General features: G+C 40.8%; 1 protein-coding gene across 3 annotated transcripts in view; it reads left to right on the forward strand.

Annotated features, from left to right (window-relative positions):
- LOC136722694 (probable polypeptide N-acetylgalactosaminyltransferase 8) overlaps positions 1-22,949 on the forward strand; it is a 51,834-nt gene that overhangs the window by 7,219 nt on the left and 21,666 nt on the right. For all 3 annotated transcript variants that reach the window (XM_066697451.1, XM_066697450.1, XM_066697449.1), the window contains exons 2-4: positions 16,045-16,291; positions 19,912-20,078; positions 20,204-20,387. In XM_066697451.1, coding sequence (XP_066553548.1) covers positions 16,045-16,291; positions 19,912-20,078; positions 20,204-20,387 — 598 coding nt within the window. The remainder of the gene's footprint in view (positions 1-16,044; positions 16,292-19,911; positions 20,079-20,203; positions 20,388-22,949) is intronic.

The raw sequence follows: 22,949 nt of genomic DNA on the forward strand, positions 1-22,949 counted from the left end.
AAATCAATCTAGAGCGGTCTGCGAATGTGAGAAATCAAGGTGATTGCTAGAGGATGCACAATACCCAGAGGGTGCAGGATTCATCATAACACCTGGTTTCAGTCTATTCACATTGATGCCAATGATGATATGATTTCGGCATACACCTTCTTGTTTCAAATTTTTATTTTATGTTTTTGGACAGGGTTGGGTGGGTTACTTTTAAAAAGTATTCCATTACAGAATACCAATTACCTTGTTTTGAAAATAATCTGTAACCTAATCCAATACATTACTCCAAGTCAGTAACGTATTCAGAATACTTTTAGATTACTTTTGGAATACTTTTTTTTTTCTTTATTAAAAAACAAAACCAGCTGAGTTCAAGAAGTAAAACAAAATATACTACACATTGTTTATTTGTATCCACAGTTCAAAGAATTTAAATGGTAATTAAGTTTTGACATTATACATTTTGCTGGATAAATTGTTCAGAGATCTTCTATAAAAAAAAGTTTTCTTCCTGAAATGAGGTTGTCATTCCAGATAATTTAGAACCATTACAATCTTATCTGTTAAATGTCTTCAGATAAACCAGAGGAGCTAAATTAAAACATTGTTCTTTCTGAAATGAAGTTGTACTTTTCAAATGCATCAGAACTATACTATATTTTTTGTATTTTTATACAAGTTACTTTAACTGAATTACATTCACAGAGAACCAAATTAAACAGATGAACTGTTCTTCCAAATATACCAGAACTAAACATTACATATACATTACAAAACTAACAACATACTATTTTACCTATCACAGCTTCCAACCTAATATTTTATTTCCAACCAGGTGTATCAATCCCAGTTCCCGCCAGGCTGCGTGCATGCTGGTCCTCGACCCACCCAAATCCCAACTAATGACCCAACTCGTTTTAGTTTTCAAGCCAATCATCACCTAGTGGCAAAGGACATACATCACGATTGTACCTTGAGGATTGCATCAATAAGATGTGTAGAGAAGCGCACATGAGGTTTCTTTTCAGACAGCTTAGTCTTCACGCTGAGAAGTGTTGGTATTACATAGCCAAGAAAACGTGACTTCTCTCCCTGAAAAAGGTTGAGAGACTAGGCTGAAGCACTTCTGCGTACTCTTTCAGGAATGTCAGTTCAAGGGCCTGCAATCTTGCTACACCCAGGTATTCGCAAACTTCCAGCAACTGTGATTCTGTTAAGGATATGATCTTCTGAACAGCGCGATATTCAGAATTCCACCTTGTTACACATGGAACTTTGAGTTTCATGTTAGCAATGTCTTTTACAGCTTCTGCAGTCAATGGGGATCTGTGAGCTTTATTCCATATAGCACTGCATTTTGCCATTGCATTTCTGTACAATGTGTGTGTTAATCCACGAGACATTGCTGGGTCAATATCCTTGGAAGCAATAAGGCTGAGTGTGTGAGCAGCACATCGTTGGTGTGGAGAGAGCAGGGAATTAAGTTCCTGAATTTCAATATCAAGAATTTCATTCATATCTTCAAATGTTGAGTCACTTCCATACTCATCTATTTCGTCATTTTCTTTATTTTGAGTAAACTCCCTGAACGCCTTCACAAAGTTGCTCCCACTGTCTGTTACTGTACATTTTACTTTATTTTGAATATTGCATGCTGCATGAATTTCATTTAGCTTCGTGGCAATCACATCATATGTGTGCCTACCTCGTAATCTAGCACATGCCAGGGCTGCCGATTATCACTGCAGGGTGCTTTCTTCAATCCAATGGCAGGTCATCCCAAGGAAGCTTCTATTATGAGATATCCAGATGTCTGCTGTGGTGCACAGTGCTTGGATGTTCTTCAGGTTTGTAGTTAGGATTTGTTTAATGGACTGGAATGCCCTTTCAATCCTTTCCATCAGTTTTGCGGCACATCAGAGTTCTACCAGGCTGAAGTCCCTCAATGAGCTTACGGAAGGCAGGCTGGTCTAACACTGAAAAGGCCTGTGTCATGGTTCCCAAGCCCATACCCTCTATCACCGCTAGAGGCCACTGTTTCCCTGCCTTTTCTCTCACTCTCACTCTCTCTCTCACTCACTCTCTCTCCATGTTTTCATCCTTCCAATCATCCCATTAACATTCCTCAACACCATGTGCACTCTTGTTCTCTCTCTCTGTTCCCATTCACCCTGCACCTCCCAACCTGTTTTCTTGTTCCTTTCTTAAACCCCTCTCTGCCCTCACTCGGGGCGAAGTGTTGTCAGCCCTGCCTGCAACGCCAAGCCTTAGTCTCCTAGCACCAAGTCCACATGATCCTGACCCATGCCTGTGACCTCGACTAATCTTTGCCTAGCCCTTAATCAACCTCATCTAAGAGCACTGCACTTGGGTTCCCTGTTCCCGTGCCCTGGGGTCCTTGTGACCGTGATAGCCTTTACATATTCAATAATGAAGTTGAACACAAGTGCATTTATTTTCTTCTGCAGATGATCTGATTGACGTTTGAAGCTTTGTTTGTTTCAGTGGTCTGTCTTCAATGCTGCTCAAGGTGGAAAGGTTTCTCATTTTCAGATGGTCCTTGGATCAGAATGCCTTTTGCTTGAAGAACCCTTTGAAAGATGACTGCCATAGTTTGTGGGATGCTTTCTCTGAAATACAATTATCACAATTACTTAACAGTTTTCACAGATTGTATGTATAGTTCAGCAAAAAAACTAACTCCAACGCAGAAATAACTATTCTTAAATGGTGTAGATTTCTTAATACATTCTGCTTTTTAGCACAACAAATACTTTTTAGAGACGATAAATATCCATTCATTCATTCATTCAATACAGGGTAATGGGAAGCAAGACCCTAACATTGCAGACACAGCACAAGTCAGGGATACACCCAGGATGCCAGTCCATCACTGGCTAATAAATATGCTTACTTAATATATACAAAAAATGTGTAAATACTTAAAACGTATGAATGTTACTTATTGAAACATGTTTAAAGTCACAGATTCAAATAATTTAAATATGTATATTCTTAAATCTAAATTTTTTATCCATATTGGATTTTGTATACAAATAGGTTACAAAATATTATTAATTTGCTTATATTAATACTGTAATACAGTAAAGTGGGTACAATATCTTCATGAAGTGAAAGTACTTTACATTTTCATTACTACTAAGGTAAGCCAGTGGCCTGCTCTTGAGCAGTGGATCCAAACCCTGGTCCTGGAGTACCACCTACCTGCTGTTTTTTGTTCCAACTGAGTTCTCAAATACTTAATTGAATGCTTAATTGAACTAATATTTCCCTAAATCAGAGCCTTTTAATTATTTTTAACAGTAGGGGTTTTAAGTTAAGTATAAAATTGTATAAGGAAATTATCTTATTAAGGAACCAACTTTACACAATTTAAAGAGTCAAATGTAATCAGATTACTTCAAGTAAGGGTTCAATTAAGTAATTTAAACTTTTACAAACGATAGGTTGTGTATGCAACCCCGGTTATCTGAAAAAGGAAGCACTGCCCAAGGGGGAGGGGTTTCTGTGCACTTCCGTGGGAACTCGATCGAAACGTCACTCTATCAAAGCTGCAATTGGCCCCTGCACTCGTCACTCAGAACAGGTCCCTTCCCACTTCTTGTTCTATAAAACATGATGTCACCACAGGTTCGTCCTCTTTTGCTGGGAGCCAGGACTCCCGCGCAACCTTGAACCCTTGGGCAGTGCTTCCTTTTTCAGATAACCGGGGTTGCATACGCAACCCCCAAGGGGGAGGGATTACTGTATAACAAAACCGTCGCAAGGGAGGAGGCAGTGAGCTGATAATACTGTTTATTAAGTGAACGTAGTTTACATTTTACAGATAAAAACATTCAAAATTTTAATTCTTGTGATTAAATTTTTTTTTAATCAATTACTAAAATCACTTAAAAAAATTTAAAATCTCAAAGTGATTAAATTCAAAATAACTGAACATGTGCATAAAAGGAAAAACAAATGTGCTAAAAGCAAACCTGCTAACCAACAAAAAATGTCAAATACATTGAAAATAACTGAAAATGAATCAGACAAATCAAAAAAATAAAATAAAACAAGAAAAATAAAAAACAAACCAAAACAGTCCAATTCATTTAAAATTAAAAACAAACTGCCAATGCATTTGACAAAGAAATATAACAAAAACAACCCAAAAAACCAATCAAACTAGTGTTTTTAAAAACAACTAAATCTTTAAAAACAATTAAAATCCATTTTTAAAATTCATTTTAAAATATAATCTTTCATAAAATAATTAAAAGATCTTGGCTCGGGCTCCAGCAGGGGGAGATGGTCGTCCCCGGAGGTGGGTCCCATCAAGGGATCCTAAGCTCCCCCAGATCTTTTATGTGCCAGATCTTGTAGGCTTCCTCCTTGCCCCTCTGATGGACCTCCAGATTGACATACTCACGAATGAGTACCATGCCCCTCCGCGTGGTGACAATCGGGTCCAGCTCCTGCTTATTAAAAAGGCAGATGTTCCGTCCCTCCCACAGGGCCTGCTTCACTGCGCAGACGACACGCCACCAGCACCTCAGGGAGGGAGAAGTTATTCCTTTGGCAGGGCCATAAAGGATCCGCTGGGCGGTCGTCCGCACAGGAACGGCAAACCTGCGGAGGAACGGGAAAAACAGGAGCCAGACCCTGCAGGCGGAGGGGCAATCCCTAAAGATATGAGCCTCCGTCTCCTTCCCCAGGCAACCCTTATAGGGGCAGGTGTCATAAGGAGCTATGCCCCTTCTGTGCATGAACACTCGGGTGGGGAGACACCGACTCACAGCCATCCAGGAGACATCTTTCTGTGTATTCGTGAGGCAAACGTGCGTAGCGTTAGCCCAGATAAACCGTCAGGTTTCGGGAGGGAAATCTTCTATCCGGCTGGTCTCCTGGGTAGATCTCATCTGGCTACAGATGGTCTTATAATCCCAGGAGGCCAGCACGACTTTATGGAGGCCTACTTCGAGCGCAGTGAGCTGATAAGGGAGCCTGCCCTGAGGTGCAACGCTAGGGGACCTCGGCAACACAACTCCAGACAGTAACCTTAGGGGCCCCGTAGGGCCACACCTGAGCCATCCAGGAGCGAGGACCATGGTCACGCTCTACCAGGGACTGTCTGCAATCAGCATATACAAAGTGGGGCTACAGAGGTCAACTCTTACGCCCTCCGCTTACAAGAGCAAGGCCGGCTGCTCTACTAGTGCAGCTAGGAGCGAGGCCGAATCTACTTGCACAATGTCTGGCGCGGGAAATCAAGCACTTGTGCGGCCTCCGTGCAATATCTTGGCAGTGGACCCCTAATCCAATAGGAACGGGGCCACAGACCCAATAAGGAAAATACAATATAATACATAGCTGGCTAGTCAACAGAGTAGCCGAGCTGAACAATACACAATACATACAAATCGCATGACAGCAAGACCTTCATGCTGTCAGCGTGCAGCAAAAGAGCATCCAACTCAATTAAACAGTACAGAGTGAAAGAGCTCCATTGTGCTGACAATTACATTTCGTACAAACGAACTATATACACCACGGGGCGCAGGAATGAACTCATGCGCCGCCCATGGAACACAGGAGCAGTTGACGCCTGCTGGTTAGACCGGCTAACGCAGGGCAACATTAGCTCTACCATGTTAACAAAGGAACTATATACACAGTGGAACACGAGAGTCTGCCCACGTACTTACTGCTGAAGGCAGCAGCAGCGGACTCTTGCTCTATGGCACACAGCCAGAGCGGGCCACAGACCTGCTGACCAATGAACTATGTACACAGCGAGGCAGTGAAACTCAAACATCATCAGCTGGGAACAGGGGAAGGGAAAGACATGGTTCACTAGCTCCCTTAGGAAGCAGTTACAGGGGCAGACTGGGAGAGGAAAAGGCAGGAGCCAGAGCCCATAGGATACTGGGGCTCAACTGCAGCCAACACCGGGTTCCCAATGGAAGGGACTGGTCCCGTCACATCCAACCTGTAGAACCGGGCAAATGTAAGCGGCGAGGCCCAAGCTGCAGCCACACAAATGTCTGCCAAGGGGGCACCTTGAAAAAGGGCCCACGATGTGGCAACGCCTCGAGTCGAGTGGGCCACCAGGTGATCAGGCACCGGGATCCCAGTAGACTCGTAGGCCATGGTAATGCTGTCCACAATCCAATGCAAGAGGCGCTGCTTTGAAAGCGCCTGGCCCTATGTCCGTGCTCCATAAGACACAAACAGTTGGTCTGAGTGCCGAATGTCCTTAGTGCATTCCAAATAGCACCTGAGGGCCCGCACAGGGCAGAGCAGGTCAAGCCGACTCTCTTGCTCTGAAGCGAAAGGAGTAGGATGAAAAGCCATCAACTCAATAGTCCTGTTGACATGAAATGGAGACAGCACTTTCGGGAGGAATGCAGGGTTAGGCCGTAGCATGACCCTGGAGCCATCTCCCGCAAAACGGACACACGATGGGTGTAAGGACAGGGCGTGTAACTCGCTCACGCATTTTACAGAGGTGATTGCCAGCAAAAACGCAGTCTTAAGTGACATCAGCTGAGTTCAGTGGCTCAAATGGGGCTTAGGAAAGGGGATCCAGCACTACATCAAGGCACCATGTGGCCAGTGAAAGGCTTCGAGGAGGCCATCGAGCTCCCTTTAGAAACTGCACAGCCAGAAAATGAGACCCAGGAGGCTTGCCATCAATCCGAACATGACATTTGGAGATGATTGCCAGATACACTTTGAGTGTGGACGGTCCAACTTGGCCAGGTCCAACAGCTCTTGTAGAAATTGAAATATGACCCCGATGGGGCAATTAACCGCCTGGTCTTGACCGCCATCTTGGCACCAGGTGCTAAACGTCTGCCAGCGGTAGGAATACTGCGACCTCGTAGAGGGAGCTCTCGCCGACTGAAGTGGCAACTACCACGTCCGACAGACCCCAGGCAATCAATCGCTCCCGCTCATGGGCCAGGCCCTGAGCTGGAGGAGGCCCGGATTGGGGTGCCAAAGTGTTCCCTGCACTGGGAGCTGCCAAGGCTCTCCATGGAGGAGGGCGATCAGGTCCGTGAACCAGAATCTGCGAGGCCACCGCGGGGCTATCCAGAACTGTTGCTCGTTCTCTCCTGACCTTCTCCAGGATCACCGGGAGAAGGGGGAACGGTGGGAACACATAAAGGAGACAGCACGGCCACGTGTGGGCTAGCGTGTCGATCCATAGGGTTCCTGAGCAGTCTTGGATGGAGAACCATAGTGGGCAGTGTGTGGACACTTAACGAGGTAAAGAGATCCACATCCACCCTGCCAAACCGGCTCCACAGTTGTTGTACCACAAGCGGGTGGAGGCGCCATTCTGAGACAAGGGGGCCTCCCCGAGAAAGGAGGTCCGCTGCCATGTTGGACAGGCCTGGGAGGTGAACTGCTCTGATGGAGCGGAACCATGGCTGCGCCCACAGAAGCAGATGGCGTGCTAGACACTACAGTCTGTGCGACCAGAAACCTCCTTGCCTGTTGATACCGCTGTGTTGTCCATCCGGACCAGCACATGTCTGTCCCATAGGACTGGCAGGAAATGAGACAGTCCAAGGAGTACTGCTTGAAACTTGTGGTGGCGCCCAGTAACATGGCAGACCTCTGGGAGTGCCGTAGCGGACCTGGAAGTCGTGGCCAAATCGCACCCACTGTCGGTGCCCAGACAGATGGGGCATAAGACTTCCCCACTCCAGGCGGGCAAGGTGCGGTGGCCGCAAGCGGCACAGTGGTGAGGGTGAGAGGAGCTCATCGCCGAGCACCGAGCACACACGCGCGTGCACAGGGAAACGTGCAGCAGAGGCACCGATCAGTGTTTGCACTGGGGGCACACAATAACTGGAACACCTCTGCAAGAAGTGGAGCACCTAGCGGGCCTGCCGCTGTAAGTGCGTCTCCACCCGGCAAACGTTTATATGCAAGGGGGCACTGCGACACCAACCACACGCAACCTTGCTGTTGCCGGACTGAACACTGTGTATACCAAGCACCAGGTGCTGGAAACAAACACCGTGTAGGCCCGTAGGCTTAACCACACCGCGTGTGCCGGGGTTTCTGGGGACACCGGGTGACATGGAGTCTGGGGTCCGCGGGGCCCGAGGGCAGTAGACCACCAGCCGTAGCAGGATCTAAAACCAAGGCACGCACGCACAGAACGGGAGGGCTAGCAGTGCTCGTTCTCGGCAAACCGAGAGAGCAAGATCTCCTACAGCCGCAGGTGCGGGCTCTAGTGCAGGCGCAAGCCGGCGGAGGAGCACCTCACGTGGGCGAGATCTCTTACGACACACCGCGGCTCCAGCTGGGCAGCCGGGCCGTGGATTTTACTGCCGCTGCTAGCGCTCCTGCTGTAGAGGAAAAAGCCCTGTGGACAAAAAACCAACACAGCAAGAAGTCAGAATATATAAAGCACTATATAAACCCAATTATTATTTTTAAAAGGCTCTTCTTGTGAACAAAACTGAAACCGAAAGTGCAGCCGGACCTCCGGTGCATGGACGGGACAGAATCAGGATTAGCTATCAATAATAACTAAACACACACAAGACAGAGATGATGTGTAGCGAAAACGGTGGTGAACAACACTATGAAGTGAGCCAGCCAGCCGAAATACGCAGTTTGAATGTTTATTACAAACACACACAGAGAGAGCTTACGTTCCTGAGTCCAGCGAAGAGGCAAAAGAGGATGAACCTGTGCTGATATCACGTTTTATAGCACAGGAAGTGGGAAGGGACCTGTTCTGAGTGACGAGCGCAGGGGCCAATGGCAGCTTTGATAGAGTGACGTTTCGATCAGGTTCTCGCGGAAGTGCGCAGAAACCCCTCCCCCTTGGGCAGTGCTTCCGACTCACTTAAAATGAGGTAAGACATGTCAATAATGCGTTAATTGTCAAAGAAGGTGTATCATGTTCACCGTCATTTTAATGCAGGCATTGGTTTCAGTTCTCTGCTAATCACTGATATCATGAAACGCATGTTCATGAAAACTTAAACAGGTACCTTAAATGTGTAAAATGCTTATATAGACTACAGTTTATTTTATATCTGTGAAGATACACAAATCAAGCAACTTGCTGTAATAAAGAGGGATTTAAATTAATTACATTATTCTATCGATGAGAAATGGAGTCACAGTTTCCAATTCACCTAGTACCGAAAACACAGATGGAAATCAAAGCAATTAGGGCGTTATCTTTAAGTATCAACGCGGGAGGAATGTTATGCACCTTGTTTCTGCAATTAATATTGACGTCTCACCTTCTTTTAAGTAATATATATTGGTTTGTAAAGGTTTAAAGGTTTGACGGCAGGAAACTGGTTAAGACTAGTTTATTCAGTTTGAGTGATTTGTTTTAGGCTATAAACACGTTGTATGTTGTTATTTTGGTATTAAGTATTTCCTTGTTAAGGTCACAGAACCAGCTTACACAGGAACTATTTGTAATTTACGTGGATTTATTTTAAATTTAGATTAAGCATAATGTATTATCGTTATCAATAGTTTGTATTTGCAGTTTTTGGTTATACAGTATGCCTATACTGCCATTTTGCTTAATATTCTTTCATAAAAATATTATTAAATTAAATCATATTTATTATTATTTATATAAAAAAATTCTACTAGAAAGTCAAGCATAAATGTATTACGATAGCTGCACATATTTAAAAAATAAAATCTTAACTCAAGATGATTTTTTAGATTAGAAGTTGAGTCCTTGGAAGCAGACAGTACTTTAATATTTTTTCCATTTTCTTCTTTGAACTAGAATAATTTCTTGTACTTCCACCTGTTAAATGCTGACTTACTAGGAGCTTCCATGCCTGCTTGTTGTAGAATGGCACCGAATCACATAAATAACTAGAAACACATAAATAAAAACAATGTTTTAAAAATACTACACGTGGTACCCTTCAGATTCAGGCAATTCCCTTAAACGTGTACACTACCATGTGAATGATCTAGAAGTAATCAGTAATCTCTTACTCTTTAAAAAAAAAAATGGTAATCCGAATACTCTGTATTCCGGAATTCAAAATTCTGTAATCTGATTATATAACACTGCTACGTGTATTCCGTTACTCCCTAACCTTTTTTTTCATTTTGGGGTTGTATTGCTGCCAGGGATTTTTCAATAAAAAAATAAATAAAAAAAATGGGTGCGTGTTGTTGCCATGAAAAAAATATATATGTTTTTATCATTTGTAGTTCTTATTGGTCAAAAGAAAGAAATACCTGCACACTTACTACAGCTCCAAAAAATAAAATGTTTTTATTTAGCCCATGCTTCACAGGTTTTTAGCAACATTTTGATCTACTAGAGATCTTCATCAGGATATAAAACACATTTGCAAACCATCTGGTTAAATTCTTAATGAGTCAAATACACACAGGTGGTTAAAAACAATAATTATTCAATCTCATTAATGTGAGTTAATACACATCATTTTGCCACAATTCCATCAAAATATCTGCTACCATCGTCTCTTTTAGAATCATTTTAATTTGATAAATACCACAAGACAAGGTTTAAATAATTAAGTCATGGCACAAGAAATCACACATGAATAAATACACATAAGATACATGCAATTTCATATCAAACAAAAACCTGTTAAACATCAGAAAGGGTTATTTTCTTGGATTTTTTAAGATTTATCATATTCCTAATAAAAAAAAAAACATACAAATATTTACAAATATATTTTCCCCTTACAAAAAAGGTTTTAAATCAAATTCTTCATTAAATCCTTTGGGAGACATCCTATTTAAATGCAAATCCAAAATGTCTCTCAGCATAACAGCAATCGCTTAATGCGCCCCCCACTTCTTGATGTCTTAAGGCAGTGGCGTCATTAGGCCTTGGTGTCCTTGGCTACAGCCCTGAATGTTTTATGAATAGCCCCGGATCTCAAAAAACATTTTTTTTTTTTTTTTTTTACAAAAATAATAATAATAAAAAAATTGCCCTGGATCTATTCATCTGTCATTCCAATCATTTATTAAAGTCCTCGAAAATAATGATATCGTTGATGAAAAATGCAATTATGTGTGTCATTCAAGCAGCACATCTACTTGGCACGCACACATTTTGTGTGAGCCGAGAGAGAGAGAGTGCGCACCAGTTACAGGTCTTGTCATTGTTGCAAGGAGGTGCAGGCAAGGCTAGAGGAGGTGGAAGATGAGGACGAGTTATCTCCCATAGCTGTAGCAGCAGATGAGTCAGGACGTGAGAGTGCCAATGCCTCATCTAACGTTACAAACTCAGGTTGGCGAAGAAGAGGGCTCTTTAGCTAAGGCTAGCTAGCTAGCTAGTCTAGCTCAGTGGTTCTGAAATGTTTTTGTCACAAGGCACACCATTTATGAAAACAAGTATTTCCAAGGCACACCTTTACATATGATTAAGCTATGTAAATCACCATAAATAAGACTAGAAAGAATAAGAAAGAAAGTGGGATGACCTTACTTTGCCTTTGTATAATCCAATTTAAGTCTCCAAGCCATGACTCATATGCATCTCTGCAACTGATTTAGCGATTGAAACACTCATCTTGTTAATTTTTATTTCATGTTGTGAAAGCCAGCCTACACACTTAACCGGAACCTTTTGGTAGAGCAGTGTCCCACATCTTATATTCATTTTACTGAAGTATGTTTTGTGTCCTCTCAAATGGAGGCACTGCTGTAGGTGTGACTTATGCGGTCTGTTTACCTCAGTACTGCCGGCGGTAGTGAGACTGCCTATGCCAGCTAACGACGTTGAATGTGACGAGGTAGCCAGCTAGCTAGCCAATTAGTTTCTAAGCAACAAGATTGAATCAGCAAAGAGACAGAAGGTAGACATTAGGGTGTTTTTTCCACACAATGTCAGTGCTTATAGCTAAGCTAGATATTTATGATTTAATATTCAGTGAAAGAGTCTGATTGACAAATGTATAAGTCTAGCTAGCTAGCTAACGTTACTGCTGGCTGGAGATTTTTTTCAGATCAGTTTTTCTAACCTTTTTCATCCAAAATCTTAGTTCATCTTTTTTATTAATACTAATTAAAAATTGCACCATTTTAATACATTTACCTGTTCAAAATCACTTTTTTTCTTCCAAGGGAGAATGCCCCCGCACCCTTTGGGTTTGAACTCTGGGCTAAGCCGCAAATGTATTGTAATCCTAGCAACGCCTCTGTCTTAAGGCATTCAATCACTATATATTTTAAGGATGCAATAGGATGTTTTCTTTGTAAAAAATGTAGTGACACCGGATTCAATAATTCTTGTCTACGTATACTGCTTCTGTGTTCGCTAATCCTAGTCTTAAAACTCCTTTTTGTTTACTAGACCACAGGGACATTTAAACATATACATAAATACATATGCATATTACAAGCGATTACAAGTTTTACCAGATACAGGATGACAAAATGAGGAATATTTGTAGGTAAAGTTACATTGTGCACAGTGTCCACATTTATAATTACCATCAGGGATATCGCTAAAAAAGTGGAGCGGACAACAGGAGGCAGATCTGAATTATCAATTATTTTGAAAGTCGCCCTGGATAAGGGCATCTGCTAATAAATAAATAAATAAATAATAAATAAATAAATAGATAAATAATCATTAAGTCTAAGATTTGATGGTCTGAAAATCTTTTAAAGAAGGGTCAGAATTTATGATGTGCCAATGTTGTCTAATAACCTTCTTAAAATGAAGTCCTAAAGATGAATACATTGTACTGGTTGAACATGTTCCATCTTTTCTTTAGGTCGTAAACTACTGGTTTGTGAGATAGAACTAAATATATCAGCAGCCACATCTATCCAGTCATCAGAGTAACCCCTTTCTTTAAAACAAGTCTTTAAAATGTTGGACTGATGTAAATGTCTCTCTTCTTAACTACAGATCCTGCGTAGTCTATTGAGCTGACTTAAAGGGGTCATGAACTGCCTTTTCTTATTATTTTGTACTGTTCTCCGAGGTCCACTTATAATGTTATCAATATTTTTACATCAAAAAACATCATAATTTAGAAGTAATAAGCTATTTTCTGTCCTGTTTTGACCCCCCTCATCGGAACACACCGTTTGAATAGGTGTGGCGGATTGTAGACTCGGAAGTAAACGCCCACTGGTATGATTGGCTAACAGTTTTGCATATTTAAAAATGTTCAACTCCACCGTCAGCACACGTGTGGAATTGTTTTGAAAACTGCATGTATGTTTGACAGCCTACATCCTTCAGAGATGGACGCTGCTGTGATATAGGTTAAAATGCATTAAGTACATATCAAACGATCTGTAATAACAGACAAAGCAATAGTGACCATGTAATAAAAACAGTTGCTCAAACTTATGTGGTGCGACATTACTGTCGGATCCAATATAGTCGGTACAGCATCGTCTTTTAGTTTCAATCTTTCTGAAAATCCTGCATCGAAATGTGCCTTGTTTGTAAACAATCCGCGGTAAAATGAAGTGAACAAAGGACCAAGTTCTTAACTGACACGGTCTGGAACTTAATTCAAAATAAAGTTCATCCACTCTTTCCTAATGTTGGGATCAGAAGGAAGGCAATGCAAAGACTGTGTTTTTCCACAACTTGGCAATGCACAGCATCTTGTTGTCTTCGGAGCCATCTTTATCGTTTGGTTTCTGCATAGACCTGCGTTTGCCTCTCTCGTTATTTACCTACTATATGCGTTAATCGATGGGCGGGGCTAAGCAGGCAGTAATGTAGAAGCAGGCATTGATCTTTTTCTGCGGAGGCGGGGTTTTGCCACACTATTATGTAATAAAGTGGCACATTCCAAATCCTGACGTTTTTGCAGATTGGCTTCAATATAAACTGTTTTTAGACAAACGAGAAAGTTTTGAGTTCTGAAATGTACAGGATGTTTTCATAGTACAATGACTTCTTATATGTCAAAAGATCAAGGGAATTTAGATTTCTCAGTTCATGACCCCTTTAAAGGGAGACTTTTCCTCAACTGCACTGGCCACTATAAGCAGAGAGTTTCTTTCAGTTGGTTTTCGATACAATATTCGATATTTGAAAATGGATGGATGGATGGTCGCAAGTTGTGTTTCAGACTCCTGAATGATCAAATCCATTAGATCAAAAGAACAATTGTTGGTAATCTCGCACCATTTATCACAAAACTGTTCATTATCCCTCCAAATGGTTGGAGCCTTTTTGATCCACTTTGGAAACACTAATTATTCAATCTCATTAATGACAGTTAATACTCTCATTAATGTATTAGCTCTCATTAATGTTAATGAGATTGAATTAGTGTTTTTAATCACCTGTGTGTATTTGACTAATTAATTAAGTATTTAACCAGATGGTTTGCAAATGTGTTTCATATCCTGATGAAGATCTCTGATAGATCGAATCTTTGCTAAAAACATGGGCTAAATAAATACTTTTTTTATTTTTTGGAGCTGTAGTAAGTGTGCAGGTATTTCTTTCTTTTTATTCTATATGATCTCTTTCGATACCCAGCACCTTCTAAGATATTTACATGTGCATGTGTTTAATCTTTTTTCTAGTTCTTATAGGTAAACCCGCGATACAACAGAACAGGATAGTAAGGATAGAAATTTAAAAAGTATTGCTCCTGCAAATCATTCTAAAAATGTCTCTTTAGTTAAAAGCCTATTATATTTAATTGTGTAGTTTTCATTAAACACAAAATTCTGCTACAAAATATACTAATTAGAAACATGTACCAGACAAAGTACTAATTGCAAGTGTAGCTAGAGTTCCTTGCTTGGGGTTCATACCGCACACCACAGGAACCACAGGTAATTCCAGCAAAGTAGAGTGTTAAGCCAGCTAGCGAAAGACTTGTATTCTGTGACAGCAATATGCTTCTGTAAAAAAAGTGTTTTTTTATTTACTGTGCATGGTGATCAAAACAAAAGCACATACAAAAAACAAATACAACTCTATCTCATTTTTTTATCTAAACTAAAACATGAACACAGGTCTCTAACTACACACAAATTTACAAACATAAAAAGCTACCAGTCCCCCTTCATTTGCCTGCACCATTTCCCCCCCGGGCCACCATAGTGACACTGAAACGCTGTCTTCTGTGTGTGTGAGATTGACACGAGTGTGTATCCAATAAACTCAGCTTTCAAACGAATGCGTAACAATACCGTACAGCATCATTGCGTGCGGGTTCAGTCACAGAGGGCCTGGTGACACATAAGATGCGGCTGAGCTGTGGAGCGCTATTTTTAGAAAGATTGGATTCTGTGGTCAATCTGTAAATAGTATTATTTGGTTATTTGTATTATTTCAGCTATAATTTTGTTTTGCCACTTGGGTATGTGTTTGGACAGCACCTAGACATCTCTCACAAACACCCTCGTACAGTGGGTTCTGTTTGTCCTATCTACACACAAATCGAGTAAAGTTGTTGTCCAGACGCCACTGAAGGGATATGTGGAGATTCAGCCTACTATACAGGTGTCTTCTTTAGTTGATGTGAAACATTATTTTGCATATTGATACAATGTGCAGAAAAAACTACTTCTGTATATGATCTTGTGTTATGTCTATTGTGTTACTCCAAGCTATGTTTTGATCATATATAAATAAAATTCAAGCAATTTCCTTTCATAAGATAACATCCATATGCATGTGATGCAAATATTTACAGAGTTATGGGTTTTTGAAATTGGGCCGGTTCTTTTAGGAGGACATTCAATTTTTTTAGTGTCAGCTGAAGAGGTTAACTGTTATCAAGGAGTAACGTTAATACTCAATTTAATATCAATAATGATGAGAGACGTCGTGTTTTTGTATTTTTTTCACTGTGTCCACAATCCAGGAAGTTATGACACGATACATTCTAAAACCCTGAAATAGCACACATGCCAGCTTTTGGCACCTGCCAATATTTGATGAGGTTTACATTATAAAAGTTGCTTATGTGCTAGAATTGAAGTTGAAAGAAATGACATCATCTTACATAAGTTCTATCTGCAACACTTACAGATGTTTAATCACATTTTTACTTACAGATCGAGAATTAAAAAATCGTGATCAAGAAAAGAAAGAGATTGCAGAAGAGACAGAAGGAAAAATACAAGAGAAGAATGTATATAAAAAGCTGTACCCGAAGTCATACCTATTTCAGAAGTGGGGAGATCACTTATCAGAAGAGGAGCAAACAGAGGCAGAAACACTGTATAGAAAATATGGATACAATGTGTTTCTAAGTGACAGGCTGCCGCTGAATAGAACACTTCCTGAAACCAGGAACCCCAGGTACACTAATATTTTTGCTCTATATTTTTTATCTAAAGAGATATTTGGTCACATCAGCCTCCATGGAAATGGAAAGTTAGTTTATACTTTTTAGTGATCATATTTAAGCTCCTTTGTGACCAGGAGACATTCAAGACTTTTAAAAAATCAGGTGCTTCCAGGGTTATTTTCAACATTTTAAAAATCTGACATGGTCAAACAGGGAGGGACATGTCAATGAGTGGGGTGAAGATTTTACCCCCATACACCTAGTAAAAATATGTCTATGAATGATTCACATCTTTCAAACCAGGGGGGTTTGAGGTGGACAGGTTCCACTAGTCACGTTTAGATACACTTCAGCGTGGCCGGTCGAGTCCAGGGCGTTTCCACTATGGCCCACCTCATGAGTTTCAGGAGGCACTGTTTCGTAAATCGTACCAGCTAAGTCCCATACTGGTCTGGAGCATGTACTGTTACATCCCTTACGTAGCCAGCTCCAACGCCACTGCATTTTGAATTTGTAACTACAGTAATGGAGGCCGCTATCAATGCGAGAAACCTAAGAACATAAGAACATTTGCAAACAAAAGGAGGCCATTTGACCCATGATGCTTGTTTGGTGTCCATTAATAACTAAGTGATCCAAGGATCACGTCCAGTCTATTTTAGAATGTTCCCAAATTGTCAGCTTCAACCACATCGCTGGGGAGTTTGTTCCAAATTGTGACAACTCTCTGTGTGAAGAAATGTCTCCTGTTTTTTTCTTGAATGCCTTGTAGCCCAATTACCATTTGTGTCCCTGGGTCTGTGTGTCCCTGCAGATCTGGAAAAGCTCCTCTGGTTTGATGTGGTCGATGCCTTTTTTTGATTTTGAAGACCTGACCCAAGTCTTCTCTGTTCCAGGGTGAAAAGGTTCAGTTCCCTCAGTCTCTCCGAGTAGGACATTCCCTTCAAACCTGGAAGTCTGGTTGCTCGCCTCTGAACTGCCTCTAGAGCAGCAATATATTTATTTAAGTGTGGTGCCCAGAACTGTACACAATATTCCAGATGAGGTCTAACTAGTACATTGTACAGTTTTACTTCCCTTGTTTTAAATGCTACACTTTTGACAATATACCCAAGCATTTTGCTTGCCTTTTTTATTGCTGCTCTACATTGTTTGGATGGGGAAAGTGAGCAGTCCATGTAGTTTTGTCCCCTTTCTTGTGGATAGGTATGCCATTAGCAGTTTTCCAGTCATTTGGCACATCCCCTGTTCTGTGTCATTTGGAATAACGGTCTATACATAATTAGAAATAAATAAGTACTGTATGTCAAATTAGGTTCAAGCCTAACAGTGTCTGCCAAATATCAAAATAACTAATGTTGTCATTTCATGTTTACTGAAGCAAATATCAGCAGAAAGTTAATCCTAACAGGTACATAGATTAGGTGTGGAGTGAGGACACAATTTCTTCAGGCAACCCATAGAACCTGACAACTTGAGTAAAAAGGAAATTAGCTATATCCATGGCTATGGGTAGACCCTTCAAAGGAACAAGCCGGCAGGATTTGGAAAATCTGTCTACTGCTACAAGTATGGTGTTGCCCTGTGAACAAGGAAGATCAGTGATAAAGTCTATTGAAACGTGGGACCAGGGTCAATGTGGAATTGGAAGATGTTCCAAAAGACCTGCTGGGAATTGGTGAGAGGCATTTGCTTGAGCACAAGATGGACATGCATTGACAAAGCGAGTCACATCAGATACATAAAGAGGGCCACCAGAATCTGTTCTGGACCAGAGTTAAGATGTGACGAACACCAGAATGTCCTGAGGCTGGAGTAGAATGAATCCACTGTAGAATCTTAGGTCTCATGGAAGCTGGGAATCAGTGCGAGATACTGGACAATTAGATGGAGTTGGGTTATATTCTGATGCAAGATGGATCTATTGAATGAGGGCCACAATGCAAGCTGGATCCAGGATAGGTTCCTGGGACATGGTGGTGAGAGAGGAGTAATATTGGGTTAAGATTTTTGGAAGAGCGAATATACTCTAGATTCCTATGATCAGTGAGGACTAGAAATGGATGTTGACCACCCTCCAATCAGTGATGCCATTCTTCCAAAGTCATTTTCATTGCCAGAAGTTTGCGGTCAAAGGGGAAGCCACAGAACTAAACTTCCGAATAAAATGGCAATAAAAAATAGCAAAGCCCAGAAATCGCTGTAGATCTTTGATGGTCTGGGGTTGGGGCCATTCTGTAACTGCCTTTATCTTGTCTCCTTTTACATACAGTCAATTTGCAAGATGGCAGTGCAGGACCTTTTGAACATGGGCAATGTGATCAGAAAGAGTCGGGGAATATATAAGAATATCATTGATGTAAACTATAACAAATCTATTTAGAAATTCTGTTAATACTTTGTTGATGAATGACTGGAACACTGAAGGTGCAATTACGAAACCAAAAGGCATAACCAAATACTCATAATGACCACTGTGCATGATAAACTCTGTTTTCCATTAATCTCCCTCCCAAATTCTTATGAGGTTGTAGGCGCTAAGTCCAGTTTCGTGAAATATTTGGCTCCCCTGACCTCTTCCAATGCAGCAGGCACCAAAGGTAGTGGATATCTGTATTTTATAGTAATGTCATTGAGACCACAATAATCAATGCAAGGCCACAGTCCACCATCTTTTTTGGCAATGAAGAAAAAACTAGCTGCTGTATGGGAAGTGGAAGGGCAAATAATGCCCAAATCCAAAGCCTCTCTGATGTATTCCTCCATACCCTGGGATTCCAGGAAAGATAGTGGATAGATGCGGCCCCTGGAAGGAGAGGTTCCAGGAAGAAGGTCAATTGCACAGTCCCATGCACGATGCGGAGGAAGACGGGTGGCATGGGATTTGCTGAAAACAGCCTCCAGGTCTTTATATTCTCAAACAGCATAGATAGTAAAGGACTGTTAATGTGAGTGGCGTGACACAGGACTGAAATGCAGTGAGACATGCAGTGGGGACTCCAGGAAAGAATATCTCCTCTCTTCCAACCGATAATAGGATTGTGATAAGAAAGCCATGGTAGACCCAAAATAATGTCAGCGCCTGTGGAGTCGATCACTAATAGAGAGATTTCTTCTGTATGAAGAAGACCAATCTGCAGAATAATCCGGATGGTCCGCTGGGAGACTTGGCCAGAACCAATCGGTTGATTATCAATGGCTTTAACTTGATAATTGATAATTCAATAATGGGATAATTCAGAGGGAACTAAGGCAAATTGAGATAGGAGTGACATCTGGTGATGAGTATTGGAAAAGTTCAGAGTGTAGACATTACAACTGTGCTTTGTTATTGCATTTCTTTTAAATAAACATAATTAAGTGTTTAGCAATCGTCTAACAATAACTTGCTACAGTTTTTCAGTCTTGCAAATTAGAATAACGATAATCAGATTTTTATAAACAAACCATAATGTACATGCCTTTTTGTATAACAGTCATTTAAATATTCCTCTTGATGATTACCACTCATTTTACATGTACTATGAAAATATATTATTGATAACCGCAATACTTCAGTCCCTAAAATCTAAATTATATAGCAGAAACCTTCCATAAAAATAACCTGTTGCAGATGATTTTTTTCAAACAGATGCTTGGAGAAAAAATATCCCAACGATCTCCCTACTATCAGTGTGGTGTTGATTTATTTGAATGAAGCCCTGTCTGTAATGAAGAGAGCCATTCGCAGCATCATTGACAGAACACCAGCGCATCTGCTGAAGGAGATTGTGCTTATCGATGACCACAGTACAAATGGTTTGTCACACACAGAAACTTACCTTTCATTTTTCATATTCCTTAGCAATATATGTATGGAGTTTTTTTGTATTTCTTTAAAGCCATCAAATGCATTATCCCTTTGTCCTGTATTTAATCAACAGAGGACCTGAAAGGGGAGTTTGATGAGTACATCAGTGTGATAAACAAGCTGCACCCAGGACTGGTGAAGAAAGTCACACACAGTGAGCAGCTGGGGCTTACTCAGGCACGGATCTCTGGGTGGAAAGCTTCAACAGGTGATGTGGTGGCGGTTTTGGATGCCCATATTGAAGTCCATGTGGAATGGTAGGATGTATTCCATTCTAAACACACAACTTACAGATACAGAATTCAGGAATGTAACCATGTAAATGTCTGTCACCAACTGAGGCTATTCAGACTAACTAATGTGTTGATTAGGACTTATAATAATAACTGATGTGGTTGCTTCATTTGAAACAATGTGATTTGGAGATTCATTTCATTTAATAAATATGGTTAATTAATCTATACTTATTTCTATTATATAATTTATCAATTATATATTTTGAGAATTGATGTACAGTGTTGAACACTGGCACAGCCTAGAGAAAATTGTAAAGATTTTAGATAATGGAACTAATTCAATTAAGACAGGGATAAACTTTTTCCTGCTAGTCCACAGAAATAAAGATAGTATAAGAACATAAGAAAGTTTACAAACGACAGGAGGCCCATCATGCTCGTTTGGTGTCCATTAATAACTGCCTTGAAGCCACAATGCTAGCATGTGACTACGATGTTGTAGGAGTGACAGAAACATGGCTTACAGAAAATGATGGGGATGAATACAAGTTGGAAGGATACACACAGTTTAGGAGAGACAGGCAAAATCGAAGAGGGGGTGGGGTAGCATTATATGTGAAAAATGACATTGAGGCAGAAGAACTCAAATTAGATCCCAGTAACGGAACAAAATCTTTGTGGGTGAAACTTTTGAACAAGAGATCTGGAGGATTAGCGGTAGGAGTGTGTTACAGGCCACCAAACTCAGATATTCAGAAAGAAGCTGCATTGTACAGTGTAATCAGGACTGCATGTAGCAAGGATGTGGCTGTTATAATGGGGGATTTAAATTTCCCAAACTTAGACTGGGAAAGCCCAGTGGGGACTACAGAAGCAGAAATAGAAATGGTTGAGATGGTAAATGACTGCTTTCTAACTCAATTTGTCAGGGAACCAACCAGAGAGAGTGCATGTATTGACTTGATCTTTTCAAATGACCAAGATAGAGTCAGGGGGACAGTAGTTAGAGAACCAATGGCAAATTGTGATCACAATATGGTTAGCTTTGAGGCATTCTTTCAAAAAACAAGGTCCAAGTCTAAAACAATGGTCTACAATTTTAGAAAAGCAAACCTTGAAGGTATGAGACGGCACTTAGAAAAGGTAGACTGGAGCACACTGGATACAGAGTCAGTTGAAAATGGATGGGTATATTTTAAGAATATACTACTTGAGGCTCAGGAGCAATTTGTACCAAAACTTAGCAAATTGAGGAACAAAAAACACTGGCCAAAATGGTTTAATAGAGGTATGCAAAAAAATATAAAGAGGAAGAAAATGTTGTATAGCGCATACAAAAGGGATGGTGACGAAACAAAATACATAGAATATGTTGAGCTGCAAAGAGATCTTAAGAAAGGGATCAGATAGCAAAGAGGGAAATAGAAAGAAACATAGCTCTTGGAGCTAAAACTAATGCAAAGAGCTTTTTTCAATATTACAACAGCAAGCGGTCAATAAAGGAGGAAGTGAAACAGATAAAGCGCAAAAATGGAGGTATCTTGGAAAACAAACAAGATGTGGCAAATGTTCTAAATGAGTATTTCACAGAGGTTTTTACTAAAGAAAAAACAGATGACATGCCACAGGTTGACAATCAGTCCAGTCAAACCCTAAGAGAGATCAGGATAAATGATGAGGAGGTACTAAAGGGACTAGTAGAATTAAAAACAAACAAATCACCTGGGCCAGATGGGATATTTCCAACAGTATTTAAAGAAATGAGGGAAATTATTTATAGGCCGCTAACTCAATTATTCCAAATGACACTAACAGGGGATGTGCCAACTGACTGGAAGACAGCAAGTGTCATACCAATCCACAAGAAATGGGACAAAACTCAGCCAGGAAATTACAGACCAATCAGTCTCACCTGCATCACCTGTAAAATGTTGGAAAAAATATTAGACAGAAAATAGAGCATCTCAATGAAAACCATATTCTTGGAGATAGTAAACATGGGTTTAGACGAGGCAGATCAATTTATTAGAATGTTTTGAACATGCAACTGCAGCTGTAGATCAGGTGAAAGCATATGATATGATATACTTAGATTTCCAAAAAGCTTTTGATAAGCTTCCACACCAAAGACTGATCCTGAAATTGGAAGCTGTAGGCATTCAGGGTAATGTAAGTAGATGGATTATGAACTGGTTGATGTATAGGAAACAGAGGGTGTCGATTAGAGGAGTTGCTTCTAACTGGAGTGAGGTTGTTAGTGGAGTTCCACAGGGATCAGTACTAGGGCCTTTGCTTTTTCTAATCTATATTCATGATCTGGACTCTGGGATAGATAGCAAACTTGTCAAATTTGCAGATGATACTAAAATAGTTGGCTCAGCAAATACAATCTTGGCAGCACAGGCTATTCAGAGGGACCTAGATAATATTCAGTTGTGGGCCGACACCTGGCAAATTAAATTCAATGTGAACAAGTGCAAGGTAATACATGCAGGTAACAAAAATGTCCACTATAATTACACTATAGGAGGTACAGATCTAGAAGTACGGAAAACAGGAGACACTTCTTTACACAGAGAGTAG

The sequence above is a fragment of the Amia ocellicauda genome, unplaced genomic scaffold, assembly GCF_036373705.1.
Source record: "Amia ocellicauda isolate fAmiCal2 unplaced genomic scaffold, fAmiCal2.hap1 HAP1_SCAFFOLD_144, whole genome shotgun sequence".
NCBI lineage: Eukaryota > Metazoa > Chordata > Actinopteri > Amiiformes > Amiidae > Amia > Amia ocellicauda.